Source organism: Telopea speciosissima, chromosome 8 (genome assembly GCF_018873765.1).
Source record: "Telopea speciosissima isolate NSW1024214 ecotype Mountain lineage chromosome 8, Tspe_v1, whole genome shotgun sequence".
NCBI lineage: Eukaryota > Viridiplantae > Streptophyta > Magnoliopsida > Proteales > Proteaceae > Telopea > Telopea speciosissima.
Window position 1 is genome coordinate 21,376,222 of NC_057923.1, and position 24,024 is coordinate 21,400,245.

The 24,024-nt window shown below is 40.7% G+C and overlaps 1 protein-coding gene across 1 annotated transcript; it reads right to left on the minus strand.

Moving 5' to 3' along the window:
- Positions 1-246: 246 nt before the first annotated feature.
- On the minus strand, positions 247-22,505 carry LOC122672657 (protein SYS1 homolog). Its single transcript, XM_043870120.1, has 3 exons — positions 21,626-22,505; positions 19,266-19,492; positions 247-601 (listed from the first exon to the last, which is right to left on the minus strand). Exons 1-3 carry the CDS (start codon positions 21,847-21,849, stop codon positions 594-596), a joined length of 459 nt encoding a protein of 152 aa, XP_043726055.1. The 5' UTR covers positions 21,850-22,505; the 3' UTR covers positions 247-593.
- Between the last annotated feature and the right edge of the window lie 1,519 nt (positions 22,506-24,024).

Sequence of the window (24,024 nt, forward strand, 5' to 3'; positions counted from 1 at the left end):
CTCTGTTACTGGTGTTTATGTGATGCTTCTGTGTCGAGAATAAACAAGTTGAATCGTGCCAATATACAGGCATTCCCAATTACTGAGTTACAGACTACAAATTCCCAACCAGTCCTGCACTAATCAATAACACCATATAATCAAATACACGCAAGAGTGAGAATGACGAGATCTTTTCGTAAACAGGGAATTAATGATCATACATCAAATACCTAACCCCTAATTGAGCTCAAACATTGTTGCAGGCTTAAGCTTGTTCCATTTCCATTTTTAGAGGGGAAAGGCAGGGGGGGGAATACAGATTAGATGTTTCATTTTCAAAGCAAATTACCATTATACATGGTGTTGCCCTGCATGTAAGAAACTTTCACAAAATGGTTGTCTTCCTAAATTCCTCCCATTTTGATTGGTTTTTTTGTACTCTCTTATCACTGGCCAGCATGAACAATGGAACCTAAAGCGGATCTAAGCGGGCTTCAATAGTCCTTAATGCAAAAACTGTATCTCACAAGCCTTGCTCAAAAGCTCTGAAACAGTCAAGTCATCCATCAGCAAGAAAGTTTCGTTCCATATCCTCTTGCCTGTGGAGTTCGTCAAACATCTGCATGGAATAACTTTCAAATTAACAATGTTGAAATTTGCATGCATGAAGATGAGTGTTAAAAAGTTATACAAATTTTCTCCAAACCATGAAACTAAACCACCTATACATAAAATTCCCAAGATGACAACTATATTTTTTTGGGACAAGTACAACAGATTGACTAGATATCTAAATCCACTATCATTTTCAGCTTAAACCTAAATCATAATTATTCAGTCATCCAACAGATAATTGATAGAAATAACTAATTAGGTATATATTATATGAAATTACATCTCCTGGAACTGACTTCCTACAAATGCTGATTATTTAGCCATTGAAGCTATAAAATTAAGATCAACCGAGCTTCTGTGGATTCTTGTCCATCCCATTTTGTTTGCATTCTAGTTCAAGATGTGAAGGGGAGGGTTACACCCCGTCTTTTTTAGCTCTCTTTTCTTTTATTTTGTATATTTAAACCTCTCCAAAAAAAAAAAAAAGGAACTGACTTTATGCAAAGGGAAAAAACTTCTGCTACTCCCTGTTAGCCACATGACTGGATGATTGGCAATCTTAACATCACACAGATGGCAGATAACTGGATCGTACTAGTCAAAATTGGTGCCTATCTGATGGGTTTCTAAAAGCCTTAAATGATTAGGTTCAGAATCCAAGACATACCAGAATAGCAGTCGAGCAAGGGAACCAGATTTCAAAAGAGATTTAATACTGAAAATCAGAAACTCAGATGGGCTCAAAATTCTGGTCGAAGGATAGGAACCATACGCAGTAAGGCGACCCAAGGTGATGGAGGGGTGCGGTGCCTAAGCGCTTAGGCAACAAGGTGCCCAAGTGTTATTTTTTTAATTCCCCTCTTTTCTAACATTATTTAGTATGTTACAATATATACCTTATATAACTTATATCATCAAAAATCAACATTAAGCCACATCAAGTCATCAGAGAGCAGCATAGAACTAGAAGACAGGAGAACTGAAGAAGCAAGCTATTGGAAGTTTGAAACAATCAAAACATACAGTTGGTTTATACTGTTCTTGGAATTGGTCATTGTCATGGTATACCTAGTCTCACATTTGGTTTATAGTGTTCTTAGAAAACATAGTTGTCAAGGCGTCGCCTAGGCGTCCAGGCGCTTTGGTCGACCTAACCGCCGTGACAACTATGTTAGAAAATATGATCTTATCTATAAGTAATTAAACAGCTCTCGATTTAGAGAAATGTTCTTGTTCTCTAAGAAGTTTGACTGGTCAAAGGATTTTATTTTTACATAAGACATTTTGTATTAGGTAGAGCACAGAACCAGCTTTCCAACATACCCAAGAATGCTTAAATCTGATTTATATTAAAGGAGTTATGTTCTGGTCAAACCTTATTTGGTGTACGTGAATGCTATCAAAACTCTGAATAAAATTTTTTTTTTTTTAGATATCAAAACAAATTAATATTTTACTGCTCTTTTGGTTTTTGGCAATGTTTTACCATATTAAGATTAATGGAATTTTTAGATTTGAGAAAAACCCTAGCATTAGAAATTTGAAAATTTCACCTACCGCCGAAAAATTCAGTTTTTGTTCATGAACTGGGGAGTTGACTTTTTATTCTTTTGGAATTTGATTTTTTAATTATTTTTATTGGATTCAAATAGGGGGATATTTGTTTAGTTAACAAATATATTGTTAGATTATATGGGGCCAGAATACCGTGGGGGTATTCTGGACTTTTTTCCTCTTTTATTTATGTCTTTTATTATGTCTTGTATGTGTGGATTAGTCCCACATTGCTTATGTAATTATTTTCCATACTTCATTATGATTATAAATAGATGTGCTTAGGATGATAATTAATTATCCAAGCCTTTCCCTAATTTTAAATCTCTCTACATGGTATCAGAGCAGATTTCGAATTAGGGACCACCCCTCTTCAAATTTCAGTTTTTTCCTTTTCTCTCTCTCTCTTGATTTTCTCCTCTCCTCTCTCTCTTCTCCCTTGTTCTCTATTCTCACATAGGGCAGCACTGATGAGGTGATCATTCGATCTAGTTGCTGCCCCCATTACCTTATGGATGCTACATAATTCTGCTCGATAGGAACCAGCCATTCCAGCCTGCAAAATTTGGAGCTTCAGTTTTTTGGGGATTGCTTCTACTTCTCTTACAAGGAATCAACTCCTCCCTTTAAAGACCACAACCTGCAGTAGGATTTTCCTCTTATTGGTTCAAATTCTTATCTCAGATTTGATCACAGTTTCAAGACCTCCTAAGATCGATTTTTACAAAAACAGGGTTTTTATCAAAACCCCAACAATTGTCGATCTAGGAGTTTGGGCCCTCTATTGTTTCTGAATTTTTGAAGGGTGTTTCTCCACTGATAAGGACCCACTCGACTGCACTTTGGGCTTCAACAGTTCAGTTTTTTGAAGACTTCCTTGAGATCGATTGCACCATCACAGGGTTTTTTTTCAAAAACCCTGTGATGGTTGCTGCTGCCTATTGAATCTGATTTTTTGCAGGTGTTTTCTTCAATTATTAAGGGCTCCTCGACTTCAGTTTCAGCCAATTCACTGCAGTTTTTTGGTCTCTTGGATCCTTCATCGATTTCAGCAATTCAGGGTTTTGTTCAAAACCCTGACAATATCGATCTAGGTTTTTTCATTGGCTGCTGGTTCTGATTTTTGGAGACTTCTGTCATCTCCTTATAAGAGGCTTTTCCTCCATATTTCAGCTCTTCACTTTAAGATATTATTGGGCTTCTCTGCTGCCACTATGGGTGATTCTTCCACCTCTACAGCTACTTCGGATCATGATGGCCACAGCAAGACAGACTATCACAGTTTTCCACCCAACCCTATTAAACTTGATGGCTCAAATTACCTTCTATGATCCAAATCTGCCTTCTTTGCCATTGCTGGCCATGGTCTCACCAGCCATATTAATGGCACTAGTGTGATGCCTAGTGACCAAGGACCTGCTCAGGAAAGGTGGCTTGCCAGTAATGGTGTTCTCATGTCCTACCTAATAGGCTCTATGACTCCAGATTTGCAGCATAACTTTCTTCTTCTGGACACTGCCTCCCAGATTTGGGCTGCTTGCAAGGAAACCTATGGACAGCTTGGCAATGATGCCCAAGTATATGAATTTCGGAAGAAGGTCCTTCACACCACTCAGGGAGAACTTTCAGTTTCGAAATACTATGCTACTCTACGCAGTCTGTGGCAACAGTTGGACCACTTCTCTGACTTTCACCCTACTACAGTTGCTGACATTGCTTCCTATAAGAAGCATGTGGACAATCTTATGCCTTGGTGTCCTCTGAGGAGAACCGTAGGACTGCCATGTTGCACCCTCCTACTACTGACAGATCAGCTCTCAAGGCTGCTGTCCCTGCCACTCCTGCACCTAGTGGGACTGCTTCTCTTGGTGATTCTACTACAGGGACTGTTGTTTGTGAGCACTGTCACAAACCTTATCACACCAAAGAGAAGTGCTGGAAACTTCATGGGAAACCGGCTGATTTTGAGGCTAAAAGGGCTGCCAAGATAAAGATAAAGACAAAGACTAAGGCCCATCAGACTGAGACTGTTACTGCAGCCCCTACTACTAACACTGGTCTATCCCAGGATGATCTACAGGCACTCCTACGTATGCTAAGGTCTTCCGCTACTGCTGCCTCTACTACATCAGCTACTGCCAATTCTTCGGCTCCTTCAGGTTCATACTTTGCCCGGTCAGATATTTCATTTGGAGGTCATTGTGCTTCTGTGGCTTCCCATCCTTGGATCATAGATTCTGGAGTTACAGATCATATGACCGGTTCCTCTAGTCTATTTCACAGATATTCTCCCACTTCTGGGAAAGATAAGGTCAAAGTGGCTGATGATTCCCTTTCTTCCATATCTGGAAAAGGAATCATCAACTGCACTTCCTCTTTTCCCTTGTCTTCTATTTTGCACATTCCTAATTTTACTACTAACATTCTTTCCATTAGTAGTATTACTCGAGATCTTAACTACAAAGTCACTTTTTTCCCTTCTCATTGTGTGTTTCAGGATCTGGACTCTGGGAAGACGATTGGATTGAGTAAAGTGCACGGTGGACTGTACCTGCTTGATGACGGTCGCTTCTCTCCACCACCATTACCTTCTCCGCTGCATCAAAACTCCTTGGTCTCTTCTGAACTCTACCAGTGGCACTCTCGGTTAGGTCACCCCCCTTTAGGAATTTTAGCTCATTTATTTCCTAGTTTGGTCACCCTACATACTAAGGATGACTTTTTGTGAGGCTTGTGTTCTGGCCAAGCAGACACGTTCAAATTATCCGATTTCAAATAAAAGGAGTTCTTCTTGTTTTACTTTGGTGCATTCTGATGTTTGGGGCCCTAGTCGTAAGCCATCTATTTTTGGTCATTGTTGGTTTGTCTCTTTCATTGATTGTCATTCTAGGAACACTTGGGTGTATCTTTTGCACACACAAAATCAGGTTTTCTCATGTTTTCAGCATTTTCATAAAATGATACAAACTCAGTTCCAAGCTACTCTCAAAATATTGAGAAGTGATAATGGAACCGAGTATACTGAATCCCAATTTCAAAAATATTTGGTTGATCATGGCATTATTCACCAAACTAGTTGTGTTGATACCCCTACCCAGAATGGTGTGGCAGAAAGAAAAAACCACCACTTGTTGGAAATGGCTAGGGCTTTAATGTTTGCGAGGAATGTCCCATCTCAGTATTGGGGGGATGTGGTTCTCACTGCCGCCTATCTCATCAATAGGTTAACTTCTCGGGTTCTTAATTCCCGTAGCCCCTGTGATATTTTACTGAGCCATTCCTCCTTTACTGTGCCTCCCAAGGTATTTGGGTGTGTGTGTTATGCTAGAGATACCAGATCTCCAGGCAAACTTGAACCTAGGGGGCTCCGTTGTATTTTCTTGGGTTATTCTCCAACCCAGAAAGGTTATAAGTGTTACCATCCCCCTTCCCGTCGTACCTTTGTTAGTATGGATGTTGTTTTCCATGAGACACTTTCTTATTATTCTTCACCACTTCTTCAGGGGGAGAGTTCTAGTGAAGATATGTTTTTTGAGATTCCTCCACTGGAGGTTCCTCTAGCTGCTGCCCAGCCTCCTTTACCACCACCCACGGCTGCTGCCCAGCCTCCTTTGACTGCTGCCCAACCTCCTTTGGATGCTGCCTATCCTACTTTAATTAATACCCAACCTCCTCTGGTTGTTCCTCCCTCACCTAATGGGAATCCTTTACAAGGGGAGACCATAGAAAATAGTGTTGTTAATGTTCCTATTCAGGAGGAGCGGACTCCAGTCCAAAGAACTATTGGTGAATTTCAGAAGAGAATTGACAACTCCAACATACTCACCTACACAAGGGGCAGAACCAACAGAGGGCAGCTACAATCCACTTTAGCACCAATGCCCATCTAATTGCCGGCTCCAGATCCAGATCCTCCATCCCCTGGTAATGCCTCTTCTTCCGACCTACCTATTGCTCATCGCAAAGGTACTAGGACTTGCACTTTACATCCCATATCTCGTGTTGTTTCTTATAGTTCTCTTTCTCCTTCTTTTCGTGCTTTTGTATCTTCTCTTTCTTCTGTTTCGATTCCTAGGAATTGGCAGGAAGCATCTACAGATGGAAAGTGGAAGGCAGCAATGTTGGAAGAAATGAGAGCACTACATAAAAATAATACATGGGATCTTATGGCTCTTCCTCCAGGGAAAAAACCAGTTGGATGTCAATGGGTCTTTGTGGTCAAACAAAAGGCTGATGGTTCTGTGGATCGATATAAGGCACGTCTGGTTGCAAAGGGATTCACTCAAACTTATGGAGTTGACTATCAAAAGACCATTGCACCGGTGGCAAAGCTCAACACTGTCAGGGTGCCATTATCTTGGGTGGGATCTCAGCTGTTAGATGTAAAGAATGCCTTCCTCCATGGGGAACTTAAGAAGGAGGTATATATGGACATTCCACCAGGCTTCTTTGATGACAGGACCAAGGGCAGGGTTTGTAAATTGAAGCGTGCACTTTATGGGTTGAAACAGTCACCTAGGGCCTGGTTTGGCAGATTTCACAAAGCTATGATTTCAACAGGTTACAAGCAGAGTAATGCTGACCACACTTTGTTTATCAGACGAGTTGGTGACAAGGTAACTCTTCTCATAGTCTATGTGGATGATATTGTGGTCACTGGTAATGATGGTGATGCTATCAAGAATTTGAAACTCTTCCTTGGCCGTAACTTTGAAGTAAAAGATCTTGGCCCTCTAAAATATTTTCTAGGGATAGAAGTTGCTCGATCTTCGAAGGGCATCTTTCTTTCTCAAAGAAAATATATCCTTGATCTATTGACTGAGACTGGGCTGCTAGGTTGTCATCCTTTAGATACTCCTATGGAAGCTACTACAAAACTTGAGGAGAAAGAGGGTGAACCTGTTGACAAGGGTTGTTATCAGCGATTGGTGGGCAAACTAACCTACCTCTCTCACATACGACCTGACATAGCCGTTGTTGTAAGTTTGGTGAGCCAGTTTATGCATGATCCCTATTCCTCACATATGGATGTAGTCCTTCGTATTCTGCAGTATTTGAAGTCTGCTCCAGGAAAGGGAATTCTTCTCTCTCCCAATGGTCACCTGAAGGTTGAAGCTTATACTGATGCTGATTGGGCTGGTTCTACTGACAGAAAATCTATCTCTGGCTATTGTTCCTTTGTGGGTGGGAACCTTGTCACATGGCGTAGCAAAAAACAGAATGTTGTGGCAAGGTCCAGTGCTGAAGCCGAGTTTCGTGCGATGGCCCAAAGAATTTGTGAGCTTCTATGGCTTAGAGGATTATTGCAGGATATTGGTGTTGCTGTCCATCTTCCCATGTTGCTTTATTGTGACAATAAAGCCGCCATTAGCATTGCTCATAACCCTGTCCAGCATGATCATACTAAGCACTTGGAGGTTGACCGACATTTCATCAAGGAGAAGCTTGAAGCAGGTCTCATTTGTGTTCCCTTTGTGAAGTCTACTGATCAGCTGGCTGATGTGTTCACTAAGGGACTAAGTGGCACGCTGTTTCTTCCTATCTTAGTCAAGTTGGGCATGCATGATATCTATGCTCCAACTTAAGGGGGAGTATTAGATTATATGGAGCCAGAATACCGTGGGGGTATTCTGGACTTTTTTCCTCTTTTATTTGTCTTTTATTATGTCTTGTATGTGTAGATTAGTCCCACATTGCTTATGTAATTATTTTCCATACTTCATTATGATTATAAATAGATGTGCTTGGGATGATAATTAATTATCCAAGCCATTCCCTAATTTTAAATCTCTCTACATATATCATTTGGCATAAATAAGAGCCAAGGCCCAAGGCGTTCAATACCACTAAGGCGACAACCGCCTAGACCCCATACAATCCGCCTGGACGCCTAGGCGGTGCCTAAGCGACGCCTTGACAACCATGACAGGAATGGGGAGAATACTTCTCAAAGTCTGTTCAGATATGATGGTCTGATCTGAAGCTATGATGATATCCTACTGGAGATAGGCTACTAGAATAGGGATTCCAGAACAGCATATCAATCTACGATTATAAGAGGATCAGATAAGTAAATAAAATTGATCAAAACATTAACAGATCCCAGCAATGGCAATAGGATATCAATCTGACAAAGGAACTAAAACATTGATCCACAAATAAGATAAAACCGAGAATCACCCTAAGGTAGGACTTCAGGAAAACAGTAGCAAAATTGGACTTTAAAAACAGAAATCAGCAAATGTTTTTAAAATGAGTTAAGCATACTCTAGTATATAGAAAGAGAAACTCATTCAATTAAAGAAATATGCGCATGAACTGAATGATTACTAACTTGATTTACTGGATTGATAACAAAGAGAAAGAATAGGAGAAGATATATCCAAGCCTCTCAACTAGAACTAGATTAGAATCCCACCAACCTTACCTCAGCATCTCACCAAGGGCCTGCTGCATCTCAGAACAGAAATTCTGAACCACACAGAACTCAAGACGAAAAGCCAGCTTTTATTCAACTCATAAAATCATGGGGGAAGCTCGAAAGCATGTGACGAAGGCCCACCAATTGACACTGGAAATAAGGAGTCCTAATTAGACCAAGACTCTAAACTTATCTAAATAGAATCTGACTCTTACAAGGAAAGAAGATAAAATAAACAATTATAGTCCTAATCTTAATAAGCCCCACGACTGGTTTTGAGTGAACCAGCTAACACCCAATCCATATGGCTGGCCTGAACCGCAGGCCTGTTTTGAGCAACCATAGGCTTGCTTTTAGGCTAGTTCCTGCAGTGGTACTTAAAAGAGTACCTCCTCTAATCAGCATCAACTCTTCCCAGCTTGACATAAGGGACAAGTAGTGCTCGTTCAAATCCGGGTTGAGCCTCTTGAAATCATCGGCATGTATCCATCCACATGCAGTCAGTTCTTGGATGGCCTACAACTTGACAAGAAAGGAATGGTAACCACTTCCCTCGTGAGTGATAATATATTTGTCGTCCACAACAGCCTCAATCTCATCTTCAAAGGGTGTTGCAAACTGGAGCAACCTCAGGGAGTGTTTTGTATCACCCTCATCTGAGTGGTGACCCAAGTAAAGTATAAGATCGGCCATTTTGAAGATGTTGCTTATGGCCATATCAACAAACAACTCCAGCACTTAAGCATTAGGTCCAACATTCTTAAGGATCTTGTAGGGACCCTTTTCTGTGGGTGGAGCTTCATATTTGCACCATAAGGAAATCTCTCTGGAGCAATACAAACGATAGCCATGTCTCCACGTTGAAACTCCACAAAGAGACTGACAATTAGTCGTAGCTTTATAAGAATCATCGCTAAGGGGTATACGTCGTCATACGTCGGCATGGACCTGGGTAATGTGTCATATGAACTCATCCGATTCAATACTAACACGTGCTTGAGGCAAAAGGGGAACAAAATCGACAGGCCACTTAGGCTGAACTTCAAGAACAAACTCAAAAGGAGTACGACCCATAGTCCTGTTTACCGAACTGTTATACACGAACTCGGTAATGTCAAGAATGTATGGCCAAGTCTTCTCAAAATCACAAACAAGGCAACGTAGCAAGTTGCCCAAACTCCTGTTAACAACCTCCATTTGACCATTTATCTGTGGATGGAAGGCTATAGAGAAATGAAGTTTAGTGTTGGTCTTCATCCATAAAATTCTCCAAAAATAGCTCATGAACTTAACATCTCTATCAGATACAATCGACTCTGGCAAACCATGCAACCACAACAACCTCTTTAACGAAGAAAGTAGCAATGTGGCTGGTATTGAACGTCTCGCGGCATGGTATAGAGTATATGCCATTTTAGATAATCGATTGATCACCACAAGCATAGAATCGTGCTTTTTCCGTGAACGGGTAGACTTAGTACAACATCCATGTTGATGTGGACCCATAGTACATGTGGAACAAGTAGTGGGGACTAGGGAGTATAAACCCGTGTTCTGCAGGGTCCCTTTTGCTAACTAACAAATGTGCTTCCTCTTGATTGCATGCTCAACATCCCTCTGCAAGTCTGGCCACTAGTAATTGTCAGCTACCTGTAGAAGGGTTTTGTCTCTACCGAAATGTCTACCCAGTCCTCCATGCAATTCCCAAATTAGATGCCAATGAAAAATCACAGGTGCATAGACATATCCCCCCAAAAGAAATATTCACCATGAAGTGAGTACTTACGATCCCTCCCACCTTGCTGTAACATCTAGTAGATGGCCGGAAATCCTTGTCTGTTGAATGCACATCTTCTATGTGGGAAATACTCATAGTATAAAATAAGAAAGTGGGTAGGGTCTACATTTTTCTACTCAAAGCGTTTGCAACTGTGTTTCCTAGTCTTGTACTTCAGACTGAAGACAGATTAATTCGTGAAGATATGCAACCCATTTAGCATGGTAGTTGCTCACTGAATTCTGTGAATGTAGATGTTTGAGAGCCTTGTGATCAACAAATAAGATAAAACTCTTTGCCAATTAGATAATGTCCCCAATGCTTCAACACAAGTAGGATGGCATAGAATTCCAAGTAATAGGTAAAATAGCACCGCTTGGCATCATTCAGCTTCTCACTATAGAAGGCAATAGGATGACCTCTTTACATGAGAAATCCTCCAATACCAACACGTGAAGCGCCTATAGCTACCTAGAACACCCAGTCAAAGTCTGGAAGCTGTAAAACAGGAGCCTCAGTCATCTTCCGTATAGTAATCGAAAGCCTTGGTAGCCGCAGATGTCCACTGGAATCTCCCCTTGCTATATTTTACACACTCAATGATCGGTGCCATGATTGAACTGAAATTTCATTTCTGATGAACCTACAGTAAAATGAAGCAAGGCCATGGAAGCTCCAAACTTCAGTGGAAGGCCTTTGGTACTGGTTCTAGGATATTCTTGAATTTCCCTGGATCAACCTCGACATCTCTCAAAGATACAATGAACTCAAGGATTACAGCCTTAGGTAGCATAAAAAAGCACTTCTGCAAATTAATGTAGAGCAGCTTGAAATACCCTTATAACATGCCTCAAATGATCAAGGGTTGTACTCTTTTTTGCTGTAAATTAGTATGTCATCAAAATAAACAACTAGAAATTTTCCAATAAAAGGACTAAGTACCCAAGTCATAATACACATGAAAGTGCTCGGCAGGTTAATAAGACTGAAGGGCATAAATTTCCACTAATAAAGTCCTTCCTTGGTCTTAAAGGCAGTCTTCCACTCATCGCCTGAGCGAATGCGAATATAACGGTTTCCGTTTTTAAGGTTTATTTAAGAAAAGACCTCAGCATTGGGCAGCATATTAAGCATCTCCTACCTTTGGATGGGGCATTCAACATTTCACCGTGATCTTGTTGATGGCTCAATTATCAATGTACATGCACCAAGAACCATCTTTCTTTGATGCGTGCAATGTTGGCATTGCATGCTCATGCTCTCCTGTATAAAACCCTTTCTCAACAAGTCATCTATTTGACGCTTCAACTCTGCGTACTCTATAGGGCTCAATTTGTAAGTAGCCAGGTGCAGGTTCGGCAGTACAAATCTAGGGACTAAATCGATGGCATGTTGTATATCAAGCATAGGAGGCAACTCAACGGTAACTCATATGGTAATAGCTCTGAAAAGTCCAAAATTAAGTCTTGTATTGGCTTAGGAAGCTAGAGGGGCTACTTCCTAATGAAAGAGCCAATATGAGTCTCAAGCAGAGGGGCTACTTCCCTAATAAAAAGAGCAAATATGAGTCTTGTATCTTTGTTGGACCCTCCTCCTGTGGTAGAATTAGCAGCTTTTTGTTATCCTGCTTCTCTCTATCTACTTGCTTGCCAGATTGCTTTCTACTGGTCTTCAATGCATGTCGCCTAGTCTTCTCATCTAGGATGTTTATAGGTTTGAAGACAATCTGCTTTCCATTAAATGTGAATATGCACCGATTTTTCATGCCACTAACCAACAAATCATCGTCATTCATCCATGGTCAGCCTAATAAAACATCGATCAGCTTCATTGGGATTACATTCAGACCGTACCTCATAATCCTAGAGCTTGAGTGGAATAAAGCATCTCTGGTTTACCATTAGTGTAGCCATTCAGGAGGGAAACTTTGTAGGGTTGAGGAAGCTTTTCCGTTCGGAGATTAGCCTCGTCAATGAAAGTTTGTGAAGCTACATTGACACAACTACCACCATCCACAATTACCTGTGCCACCTTCGGACCATTGACCATACATGTCCAGAAAATACAGTGTCGGTGCCAATCATCACTTTTAGTTTCAGCAATCAGAATGTGACTGACCACGCAGATGTGGCTCAAAAAAAATTTAGCTTCAACTGCTGCAACTACAGCATTGCAGCATTAGCATTACAACATCAACTCTATCTAATATAATTGTAAAACAAGAAAATTTCTTAACATATAACTAATGAGCCCCACTACTAATACTAACTAGTAATTAAAATACTAATTTTGTATTTAGAATTAAAACCCAAATATGGCCTTATAAAAGAGGCCCATTACATCAATAAATCCAAAAATTAAGGCCCATCCCAAACCTATATTAAATTCTAGCTCAAATTTAAACCAGGCCTGGATTATTCCCTCCTGGTTCAGAAAAACTCCTCGAATTTTGTAATGCCATAGCACCACACTTCCTCGATCACCATCGTCAAACATTTGCTTTGACTTGATGGCGACCTAATGCTTCTCATAAAAATCGGCAACAGTCAGCTTCTGAAAGTCCAAGATTTGTAGAAGTAGAAAATTAACCCATCTCAATCTCCTTAAAAACTAGGCCAAGTTGTGTCTCTCAAATTGGAATTTGCTCTTGGGGCTCCACAACCTCAATCAGACCGTCTTGTGGCTACACTGTTGGTTTTGCTTCAACCAACTTTATAGAGCTATCATGCTGCAGCCCTTTCAAGACAATTCCTTCCGTTCTTTCATCCATTATTGACCAACTATGATCTGTTTGGAAGAAGGGAATACATAACATCTAGCACCATCAAAGCAGGAAGAAAATGAAAATTCAATGAAAACATCACCTTGAGACTCAATGATGATCTCATCTAATCTTAGACAACATCTCTATCACGGACTGCAAAACGAAATTCTCACTTTGCCCTTTCAGCTATGAAAAAAATGGCAGTTCTTCTATTGGGCAAGCGAAATCTAGACTTGAAAACATAGGATCCATGGCCAGGTTGGGCACTTATATCAAACTTGATGCAGCCAGCCGACCTTGATTCCAAATTGGGAATCAAAGATCAGGTCGGCTTCTCCACAAGCCCAGATCTGCAATAATTTCCTGATACTGATAAATCAGGTTGAAAAGGCTTGCTAGTTTGTTGATTTCAGCAGCCCACTATAGGAAAGAAAGAGAAGAAATAGAGGCTGTTCCAGGACTGTGAACAGTACCCATGAACAAAGAAAAGAGAAATGCTATCGCTGGGGAGAATAGTAGAGGAAAAGAGGAAGGAGAAAAGGGAAGGATTCTGCCAGCAGTACTTGCCACATGGATGAGGGAGAAAGGAAGAGAGAAAAGATTGTGGGATGAGAGAGGAGAGGGATTACCTCAGCATCTCACCAAGGGCCTGCTGCATCTCACAACAGAAATTCTGAATGACACAGAACTTGAGGCAAAAAGCCAACTTTCATTCGACTCATAAAATCAGAGGGGAGGCTCTAAGGCCTTACATCAATATAGAGAATTGTTTTAGACCGAAACATACTCACAATAGGAAAGGAAAAAAAAGCAAAAATAGTATAGGAAGCACCCTCCACACATGCTGGAAATAGGGTGTCCTAACTAGACTAGGTAACAATCTTTCTAAATAGAAACAGACTTTTACATGGAAAGAAGATAAAATAAAAATTAAAAAAACTGAAGTCCTAATCTAATAAGCCCCACGACTGGTTTTGAATGAACCAGCTAACACTCAAACCATATGGCTTGGCCTGAACCAGAATCTGGTTCAGTTGAACAAAAACTGGTTCTAAGGAACCGCAGGCCTGTTTTAATCAACCATAGGCCTGTTTTAGGCTGGTTCCTGTGTTGGAACTTCAAAGAGTACCTCCTCTGATCTGCATCACTAGCTCAACCGTATTGTAACGGACAAATTTTTTGCGAGGTTCAATTGCCCATGTGGCGCCTCAACCAATGCTTGACCAAGGCAAGCCTAGGGTCATTCAAGCCATCTGTCCACCCAAACTGATTCTACAACCATCGATGGGACATGGCTTGTGCACAAGCCATAATGCTTTGCCAAGGCCTATATGACCTAGCCCACAATGATGTTTCAATACTCATCCAACAGTCCCTCATCATCTCAGCCCATCGCTAGTGACACTCCAACTCAAGGCTACCACCAAGCTGACCATCATGCTTACGCCTAAGGTGTCGTAACAGCCCAACTTGAATGGCAAAATGTATTCCGAAGGTCTGCCAAACCTACAGACAATGGTACACTCACTCATATTAGTCGTCACTGTCGCACAATGTGTGCTAGTAACTGACACGAACACGGTCTCATCCAAGGCACGCCAAAGTTAAGCGATGCCCAAAACAGGCACACCTGTATACGTGACACGGGATAGCCCACTCACTCAAGCTTGTGGACCACTGACACATAGTTGGTGCTAGTAGCATCCATAGTCCCAAACCTCTGCCTCCCCGGCAATATGCCATGCTAGCACCTTCCACTGAACATGGTCCCCATCAGTAACCAAACCTACAAGGGAAACACACATCGCCCAATTCAGCTGTGACCTGCATATTGGATCCTTCCATGGAATACATGTGCTACTGATGCATGTACGGCCAGGTCAACCCCCCACACAGTGCCTTGTTGTGGCAAGCCACGATACCATGTTAGGATGCATTGGCTCCAAAGAGGGTGAGGCAAACCACCCTAGCTCTTAAGCCTTTTGCAATTTTCCAGGAGACATTAACCCCCTCAAAAAATCATATTGACATACTTTGAATCATCACGAGTCTTTCGTTTCCCAAATCTCCCCTGTTATTCTTCTATAATGTCTACATGATGCCATGATGCTACGACATGCCTTGTGCCAAGAACAAAGCCATCATCGAGCCATGATGCCCACCTACGCGTGCCTCCTCAAGTGTCACAGCCGTGCCAACAGTTTGGTTGTGACATTTCCCACAATCGTTGACATCCATATCAACACTTCTACCCTCTGCTCCAAGCCTCCAATGTCTTCAATTGGTACCCCCATCACGCAACTACTACCTGCAATGACTTGACCTGGTTCCCAACATTTCCAACTGTTCTCAAAGGACTCCTGCAGCTTCAAACAAGATGCACCACCCGATGCATTACATAGCCATTGATTTAATTCCTAGACAGGCCCACACTTGGGCCCATATCCCAACCCCATCTTTGCTCCCATATAGCCATCGACCAGCAGCTGGAATGGGAGATTCTAGACATATTTTGTGGGCTCATGTGACTGATTGTTTGAAGAATATATGGTTTGTACAAGGTTTAGAGTGGGGCCTAGGCCCAGCCTAGACAGCTCGCATGGTGGATTGAGGAAGATCTTTTGGTGTTGTTTATTTTCTTTCCTAATAGTTTCCACTTTAAAGTAGGATAGTTACTATTTCCATAATTTCTATTTTTGTGTGAGTTTTTTTTTTTTTGTTGGTAGGGAGAGTGTTTCTATTTGTTTGAGTTTCTATTTGCAGATTTGGAAGGCTTCTTTAAGGCTTGCACATGGGACTGGATACTACTTTCTCTTTGTAACTTGCATCTATTAATAAATAACGATTTTGAGTTAAAAAAATTAAATAAAAAAAAAAAAAGCTTTTGCTTTTACTGTGTGATTCAGCTGTGGTGAGATGCAAATGGTGAGATACCAAGGTCTGCAAGAGACAGACCTAGGCCATAGGCGAGAGGCCTTGGTCATATCCCCACCCCCCTTCTCCCTTTCTTCAACTTTCTATTTTCTTTAAGGTTGCTATTTTCCTGCCTGCACAAGATTGAAGAAGACATTATTTTCTTTGATATTCTGCAGCTACTGTTGCTGATTGAAGCTTGAAGAAAGTCTTCCATGGACTGTTGTGTTTGAAGTGACCTTTGAGAACCAAGTACAGAACCTGCGGCTCAGTGTTTTAGGCTTCTTTCCTGCTACTGTTGGAGACCTGCAACTCCAGGAATCTTCCTCAGATTTATCTCAGATGGGGTAAACTTCTTGAACCAACATAATAGGTCTATCGACCTCTATATCAGACCCTTTTTGTTGGCTGTAATCTTCAGGTTCTGTGAGTTTCTGTATTTTAATGTTTAGTTTCTATTTTCTTGTCAGACCTGTAACTCTGCAGCCAACCATCAGTTGGAGCTGGATATTTGAAGAGACCATCCTCTCTAAGTGGTCTACCTTTGACAATAAGGACCTCCCAATCTAAGCTTGGTAGTTGCTATTTTGGGAGACTTGTAATTATCTGGTTAGAGGACCCCTAATGTTCCTGTCGGCAGCAAGTTGTGGTTGCTGTTTCTCATTGTGTTTGTGATCTTTTAAGGGCAGTAACTGTGACTTATATTTAGGGTCATATCTGTGATAACAGTCTTAGTTATTCCTTCTCTTGGGGACTGTTATTCAGTCATTATTCCAGAATGGGGAGGTTTACTGTTTGGGCAGAACTTGTGAATTGTGATCCTATTGTAGGTTAGGGTACTAGTGTTTGTTAGTGTCCTAGTTCTGCATTACTACCTCACTTGAATAACAGCCTTACCAGTGTCTCAATCTAGACTTCAGCACCACCTTGCCTCTTCCTTCAGTGTACCTTCAAACAAGATGGACCACCCTGCCTGAATATAGTCTTCTTTGACACCACAACGCCTCTTACTTCAGTCATATATGCCTCATTACATAGAAGTTGCCCTTTGGAAAGGTACTCCTTCAATGCTCCAAGCTCAGAAACTCCCCCAAATTTTGACTCAACATCCCAAGTCACTGCATTGTGATTGAGAGTTCCCAAGTCCTACACCACTTAGGGTGCCAAAGTGAGCCACACCTTCCTAGTATCCTCACCCCACACCACCACACTTCTGCTACGCTACAAACACCGTTGTCCCCAAGTTCTACCTCCCATGCACCAAGCATGGTGCCAAAACGTGAGCCACACTTTCCCTAGCATGCCCACACCCAGTTGACCACACTAAACTCAAAACACAAGCTTTTCATGATGTCCCATACCATCACTTGCACTCGTATCCCAAATCTAGCTGTATCCTGAGCCCATCTCCATCTTGACATCACAGTGTCTCACACTTGAGGTCTTTAGTGCCCCACCCTTGGGGTCTTGTGGTGCCCCTCTTTGGAGGGCTTTCTCAATCCACTTTGACCTCACTCGAATCTGACTTGGATAGCACCCCTTGAACGATTGACCACCCCTTTGTGTCGCAGTATGGATCCAACTTTCCTAGTCAAAGCTTTATTCATGAGCACGAGTTAAGGCACAACTCAACTCGAGCACACGAGTAAGACACTCATGCAGTTGATGTCGCTACTCTAGCTCAATGCGCCTCACATCTGATGACTTCTTGATGCAGTATCACTTGGATGGTTGGACGAGCATGATAGAGAACCAGTCCAATGGGTTTTGGTCCAACAAGGACTGGAATTAATTTATTTAGTAGGTTATTTATTTAAGTCTTTTCTTCGTGTTGAGTTGCATTAGATAGAGTTTGAGTTAGAGTTGCAAGTTATTTCAGTTTTGTAGTTAGAATAGGAGTCTAGTTATTTTCTTCTTTAAATAATTGCATGCAATCCAACAATGGAAGATGGTGAATTGAATAGAAGCTTATTGAGTTTTACTCTGTGAGAGTGTGTTTGTGCGTGTGATTTCGCTTCCTCCCCTGCAACTCTGAGCTTCATCTCAGATTTCTTCCCCTTACTATTATCTATATCTATATATACACACACACACACACACACTAGTAAACTAACACGTGCATGGGCATTTAGTTGGTGTCAGAGAAAGAGAAAGGGAGGATTGACAAGGCTGTAGGAGTGGCCTAAGCTCAACCCAGCAGAAATTGTTTAGGGCCCCAATTGGGATGTGGTTTATTCGATCTCAAGTCGTTCTCGGCGGTTGTCATCTTCTATAATGATGTAGTTGGGAATTATAGCAATAAAATATATGTGGTATAGAAGCCACCATGCATGAGCTCTATGATTCAAAACTCAAAGTTTTCTTATTCATGGAGAAGACCATAACTAAAAACCTGTAAGTCCACCTGTATAGAGAAAGAGAGAGAGAGAAACAGAAAGAGTAGACATTGCTAGTGGTCTCCAAGGGAATGTGACTCAACGGATGGTCCCAATTACCAAGTGTAATGAATTCTGGAATGAGTGCAAGCCAAGAGGAAGTACAATCTCTTGATTGCCAACAAAATGTAGATGAAGGTAAAAAAGAGATTTCTGAGCACTATAAAATACCATCTCAATTATGGCGTTTTCTAACTAGCCTAGTTAAGCAACATCGCTGAAAAAGAGTCATAGAAGAGAATACCCTTCTCCACTATAAAAAGGTGAATCCTATGTGACTGGACATAATAAGATTGAGACAAAAAGCATTATGGCCATGCTTAAGGAAGCAGAAACCCCAATTCCATACATCAATATTATGCTTGAAGGATGTTATCGGGTTCAAGCATGTTCAAAGAAATTATGGTGATTCTTACAGGATAGAAAACCAAATTTCATACAAATGTATATTGGTGTAGAAAAGTTTAGAATAAGTACGAAGATATTTAAACAAAACTGGTAGAAGATATTTGAAGATTATATTGCTCTCCATAGTATATTTAAAAACAAAAAGAAAGAAAGAAAAAGCAGAGCCACTATACTTGCAGTATGTTTGACTCAAAAGAAAGAAACAAGAATAAAGAATCAGAAACCAAGGACCAGATGGAAGAAGGGACTTATCAGGATTACATATGTAAATATACATTGGAAGGACCATTGATAAAACCAACAAAATTTTGCGCATCATAGTCAAGCAGTGAAACTTGTTAATGAACATCCACTTAGCCATAGACAGTCAACTAGAAAAAGTAAAATTCCACTTACTCGACCGATATCGTGTTATGGGAATTTCCCGCAGCTCACGTCGTATGCACAACCATTCACCAAGCAAAGCCATCACTGCAATACCAGTACCACTAACAACCCACCATGTAATTGAGGATGGCCACCCTCCATATATGATGCATATGAAGAGGTGGACAATATAGAGGGTGGCTGAAAAATCTAAGCACTTTTTGGCTCTCTCAACCAAATAAAACACATAAAAAGCCCTGCTGAGAACAAAACTTGTAAAGTTAGCAGGTACAAGCAATTATGGACCAAGCTTCCACAACATAAAGCAACAACACACACACACAATATATATATATATATATATATATATACACAGTCACTTGCATAACCACCGGCCATGACACATAATATATCTTAATGAGGCCAAAACTGCCTAGCTGATTCATCGAGCAAGACATCACAAGCTTCCATGCCTATCAACAAGAAGTTGCCTTTTAATTGAAAACTATCCCAATATAGTTTTCATTAGGCGGAAATATTTTGTTCAAGAGATATGAAATGCACAAGCATATTAACCTAGGCCAGCCAATCAATCCTTCTATCCCATATTTGGGCATGTTGGAGGACAACCACACTGTCAATTTCTGACAAGCATAAACAAGGATAAATATTAACTGAATAACAAAGCATTCCATATCCTGCTATCTGGATTCATCAAAGAAGGTAACTGATAAAAGAGAAGCAAGGTATAATTTTCTTTAGATATGATCATATAAAAAGGTATAATTTTCTTTAGATATGATCATATAAAAAGGACAGATGTAAACAACAGAATTCCAACTATTGCATAGTTCACATGTATGATTTGTACAAACCTATACAGGAAAAAGAAGAGTGAAACAACTAACCAACTAGGAATCATGGTTATCAAGGCAGCAAAGCGACCATGGCGTTGGAGAGGGTCTAAAATCAAGGCAACACCAACAAGGCGGCAAGGGGTCCACCTCGCCTTGGGGGCCAAGGCGACACCTAGATAACTATGCTAGGAATATTCTAATAAATTTAAAAGTTGTTTTCAACAATGCAACAAATACATGCTCCATAGCAGCAATGCTTCTCTTTAGTCATTAGCCATAACCATAATCTATTCGACCACCCATATCCACAACACCTAAAGTAAGCTATATATGGCTTATAATGAAGGTTCTTAGGACCTTTTATCTTGAATGATATTTTTTTCCCTCTTCCCATGGATCCCGTGTAGTTTTGTTTATGGTTAAGAAAATAGAACTCTCCCTATAACAGTTTAATGGTCAAACCCTAACACCATTCATAGTGCGCAATATCTTATTTCTTTCTTATTCCTTCTTCAATTTTTGGAAAGGACTACCAAAGATAAGTCTACTTCCATCTATCAAAAGAAGGCAGGGGGGGGGGGGGGGAAGGGAGGATAATTCTTCTTCTTCTTTCTTATACTAATGGTATTATGCTGTTTAAAGGCTTTGGAGCTGGGCCTGTGCTACTATAGGAATGTTCCTTGCTCTCCTACATCAACTACCATCCATGTTTTAAGAGCAATCCATGCAATTTATGCAAATTACTTTCAGCTATGGACCTATGGTTAACAATCAGGAATCTGAGCTGTAACAAGTTTAAAAGCAGAGGAATAGTCCAAACTGAAATAATCATCCAGCAGAACTTAACTGCAATAAAGATATGAATTAAAGCACCATATATCTGGGAATCTTAGCAAGTTAGCAGTTTTCATAGCAGCATAATTCCAGATCAACAGAGCATCCAACGTATGATTGAATAACATCAACAAATAAGCATTTTAATTTTTTTCTTTTAATCTAGAACTTCTTCAAATGTTTCTAATTTAAATTCACAAAACAACCACACCTAATGGGACATCTACAGCCGTCCCACAGACTATTTGTACTCCTAGTGTTACTTGGACTCAACCATAAATAGCAGCTCCTAGTCAAACAAGAAATCTATCAAAAATACCAAATGCCATGATTGCTATCATTGAACCCACCCAGATTCTAGTTCTAACAGTAAGTTAAACAAAATTTTGAAGTCATATTTAATCTATGTATCCAACTCTAATCTATCAAAAAGGAAAATCTAACTTAATTTAGTAACTCGCTGGACAAACTTACTAGAACTGTTGACTTTACAATGCTCAATAACTTAGATGGCAAAGCATGCCAAATAGTACATACACATGCACATGCATAGCCCTACTAATCCCAACAAGAAATTTCTCATCAGATCAACAAAGAAAATGCATCAAAATGATCATTGTTATGAAACGGAATTCTGCCAAATAAAACCTTCTATACAGAATTGAGAAATTAAAAGAAAAAACAGGGATTCATTCTCACCCTGCAAGCGCGGTGAGTAGAAACGAAGCAATGACACACCAACCAGTAATTGTAGAAGTAGTGAGAGTCGAGTAATCAAAGAAATATATAAGGCTCATCCGCGATACACGAGTCCCAACAAGAATCGACATGAATAAGCCAAGCGTAATATAGTATAAACATTGCAAGCACACAATCTGGGAGACAATGAGCCAGGGATCCCATACCAACGCCCCATAGAACATGACTTATATTCTTCAAAATTATCAAAACTTTGTCAAACAAATACCAAAGCCCTCAGAGTTACCGAATCTTCTCAATCCCAACACCGAGGTCAGATTCAAATCCCTTCAACCCTTACAAGCTTACAGCAGATACGCGGAACCTTAAGCTCTCCTAAAATACCCCACGGCCGTAATAAGTGCAAAATCTCTCTCCGAATTTATCTCTTCTCAAAACCTCAGTTCACAACCAAATCAAACTTTCTCTTCTGAATTTGTCCATCAGAATCGACTCCCAAATTCAACCTAATTCTCCAACAGTTCTTGCAACTTTCTTACCATTCTACCAATCCTCAAAATTCGACCTCCAAAAACTTATATCTCCACCAATATATATCAAAATCAAGAATTCCTAAAAGCCACGAGAGAACGAAATCCAATAAATTAGCAAATATCCACTGAATTTTCCAAAACTAGAAGGACCCATCAGCGAAATTGGCAACAGATTACCCACATCATGGAAACGAATCCCATATCAGGAACAAAACGAAATAGGGGGAAGAACGAGGGGAAAGAAACCTAGCCTTCCACATTCGTCATCTCCTATGAAGACCAAATTTCGAGGATCTAAGCTGACGAATTTTCTTGCCTCGAATCCTTCAAGCTTCACGGTCTTCTACAAGATCGAATTGATATTATTAAAAGCTTAAATGGAAAAATAAACTCACAACGCGAGTGAGGTAGAGGAAACTGATCGCGAAAGTTGATCCTGGCAAAGAATCGAGATCAGTTGCCTGATTGCCCCTCGCGTTCGGTACAACTACCGCTGCACATTTCCCAGATAGAAGGACTTCTTTTATTCAATGACGGAAATACCCCTCTGAATGACAAGATATCCTAACCTTTTTTTTTTTTTGATAATGAAGCTTCATTAACGCTAGAACAAAGTTCCAGACAAATCAAAAAGTAGTTGGAGACTAATACAAGCTACCCTAACGCCTAACCTGCATTTTTGCAGATTTCTGACACCCATCTGGAGATTTTTAATTTTTTTTTTCTCAACGGGAGATTTCCACCCCCACGCTTGCATCCCAACCGTATGATGGTTTATCCCAATTCTCTGTTAACCTAATATAAAAGGGGATCTGGGTATACCCCATCAATTTTTTTTATCAAAATATATGGGAAAAAAAAAACCTTCCTGGTCTCAATGAAATAAAAAATATCATCCAAGGATCTGGCTTCTCTCCAGGGAGCCCAAAGCCCAAGGAGTTCCCAAGGGGCATCCAATGGGTGGGCTGTGCCGCAGATATCCCGATGCTAGCCTAGTCGTTGGATGTCCCCTAGGCTTTCTCTAGGGGTTGGGCTCCCTGGAGAGGAGTTCGATGCCCAAAAATATGCCCCTATGTATGCTCTCATTGGTCCCCATGCTTGTGCAGGGGCTACACAATTAGACAACGATCTCTTAAGTGACCGAACTAAAGCATAAGGTCGTTCCGTTGTCTACGTATCCAAAATGGTTAGGAAATTAGGTCAAACATAATTCCATATGCATTTATGGGATGACATGCGAGGGGATAGAGGTCATGGTATGAATGCATGCATGTGTGTGTGTGTGTGTGTGTGTGTGTTGCTACATATCTATATGAATGTAGGATTATCTATATGAATGCGCTATTATGATCGAACCTGACTAGGTCAGGCTATCTACATACCTTGGATAAGGATCAAATCAACCATAGTTCTCAATACATGGCTGGGATGATTCTCAGGGTTTTGACCGCCAAGGGGGTCTAACCATTGGTTTTGAAAAGGTTGAGCTGGATGACATCATCCAGATGTTTATCGAGTCCTTACCAGAAGTTTGGCAGCCTAACGGTGTATCGCATGTATATTTTGGAGAAAGATTGACAGTGTAACGTCGTGTGGGGGGTTTGGGAAGACATATGCAAGTATATGATATTGATATAGCATGGCAGTGGCATGCATAGCAATTAAAATGGCATGTCACGGAATGTCAGGAAAAGCCTATGTTAGGGCCAGAAACCCTAATTCGGGTGCACAAAGTATGCAAGGTAACTAAATATTATTGACCTACGTGTAAAATTAGGTATTACATATTGAAAAGGAGAGAGAAAAAAACCATTTTTGGGCCCAAAAAATGGGTTTGGCGGGAGCATTCGAGGGAATTCTGACACT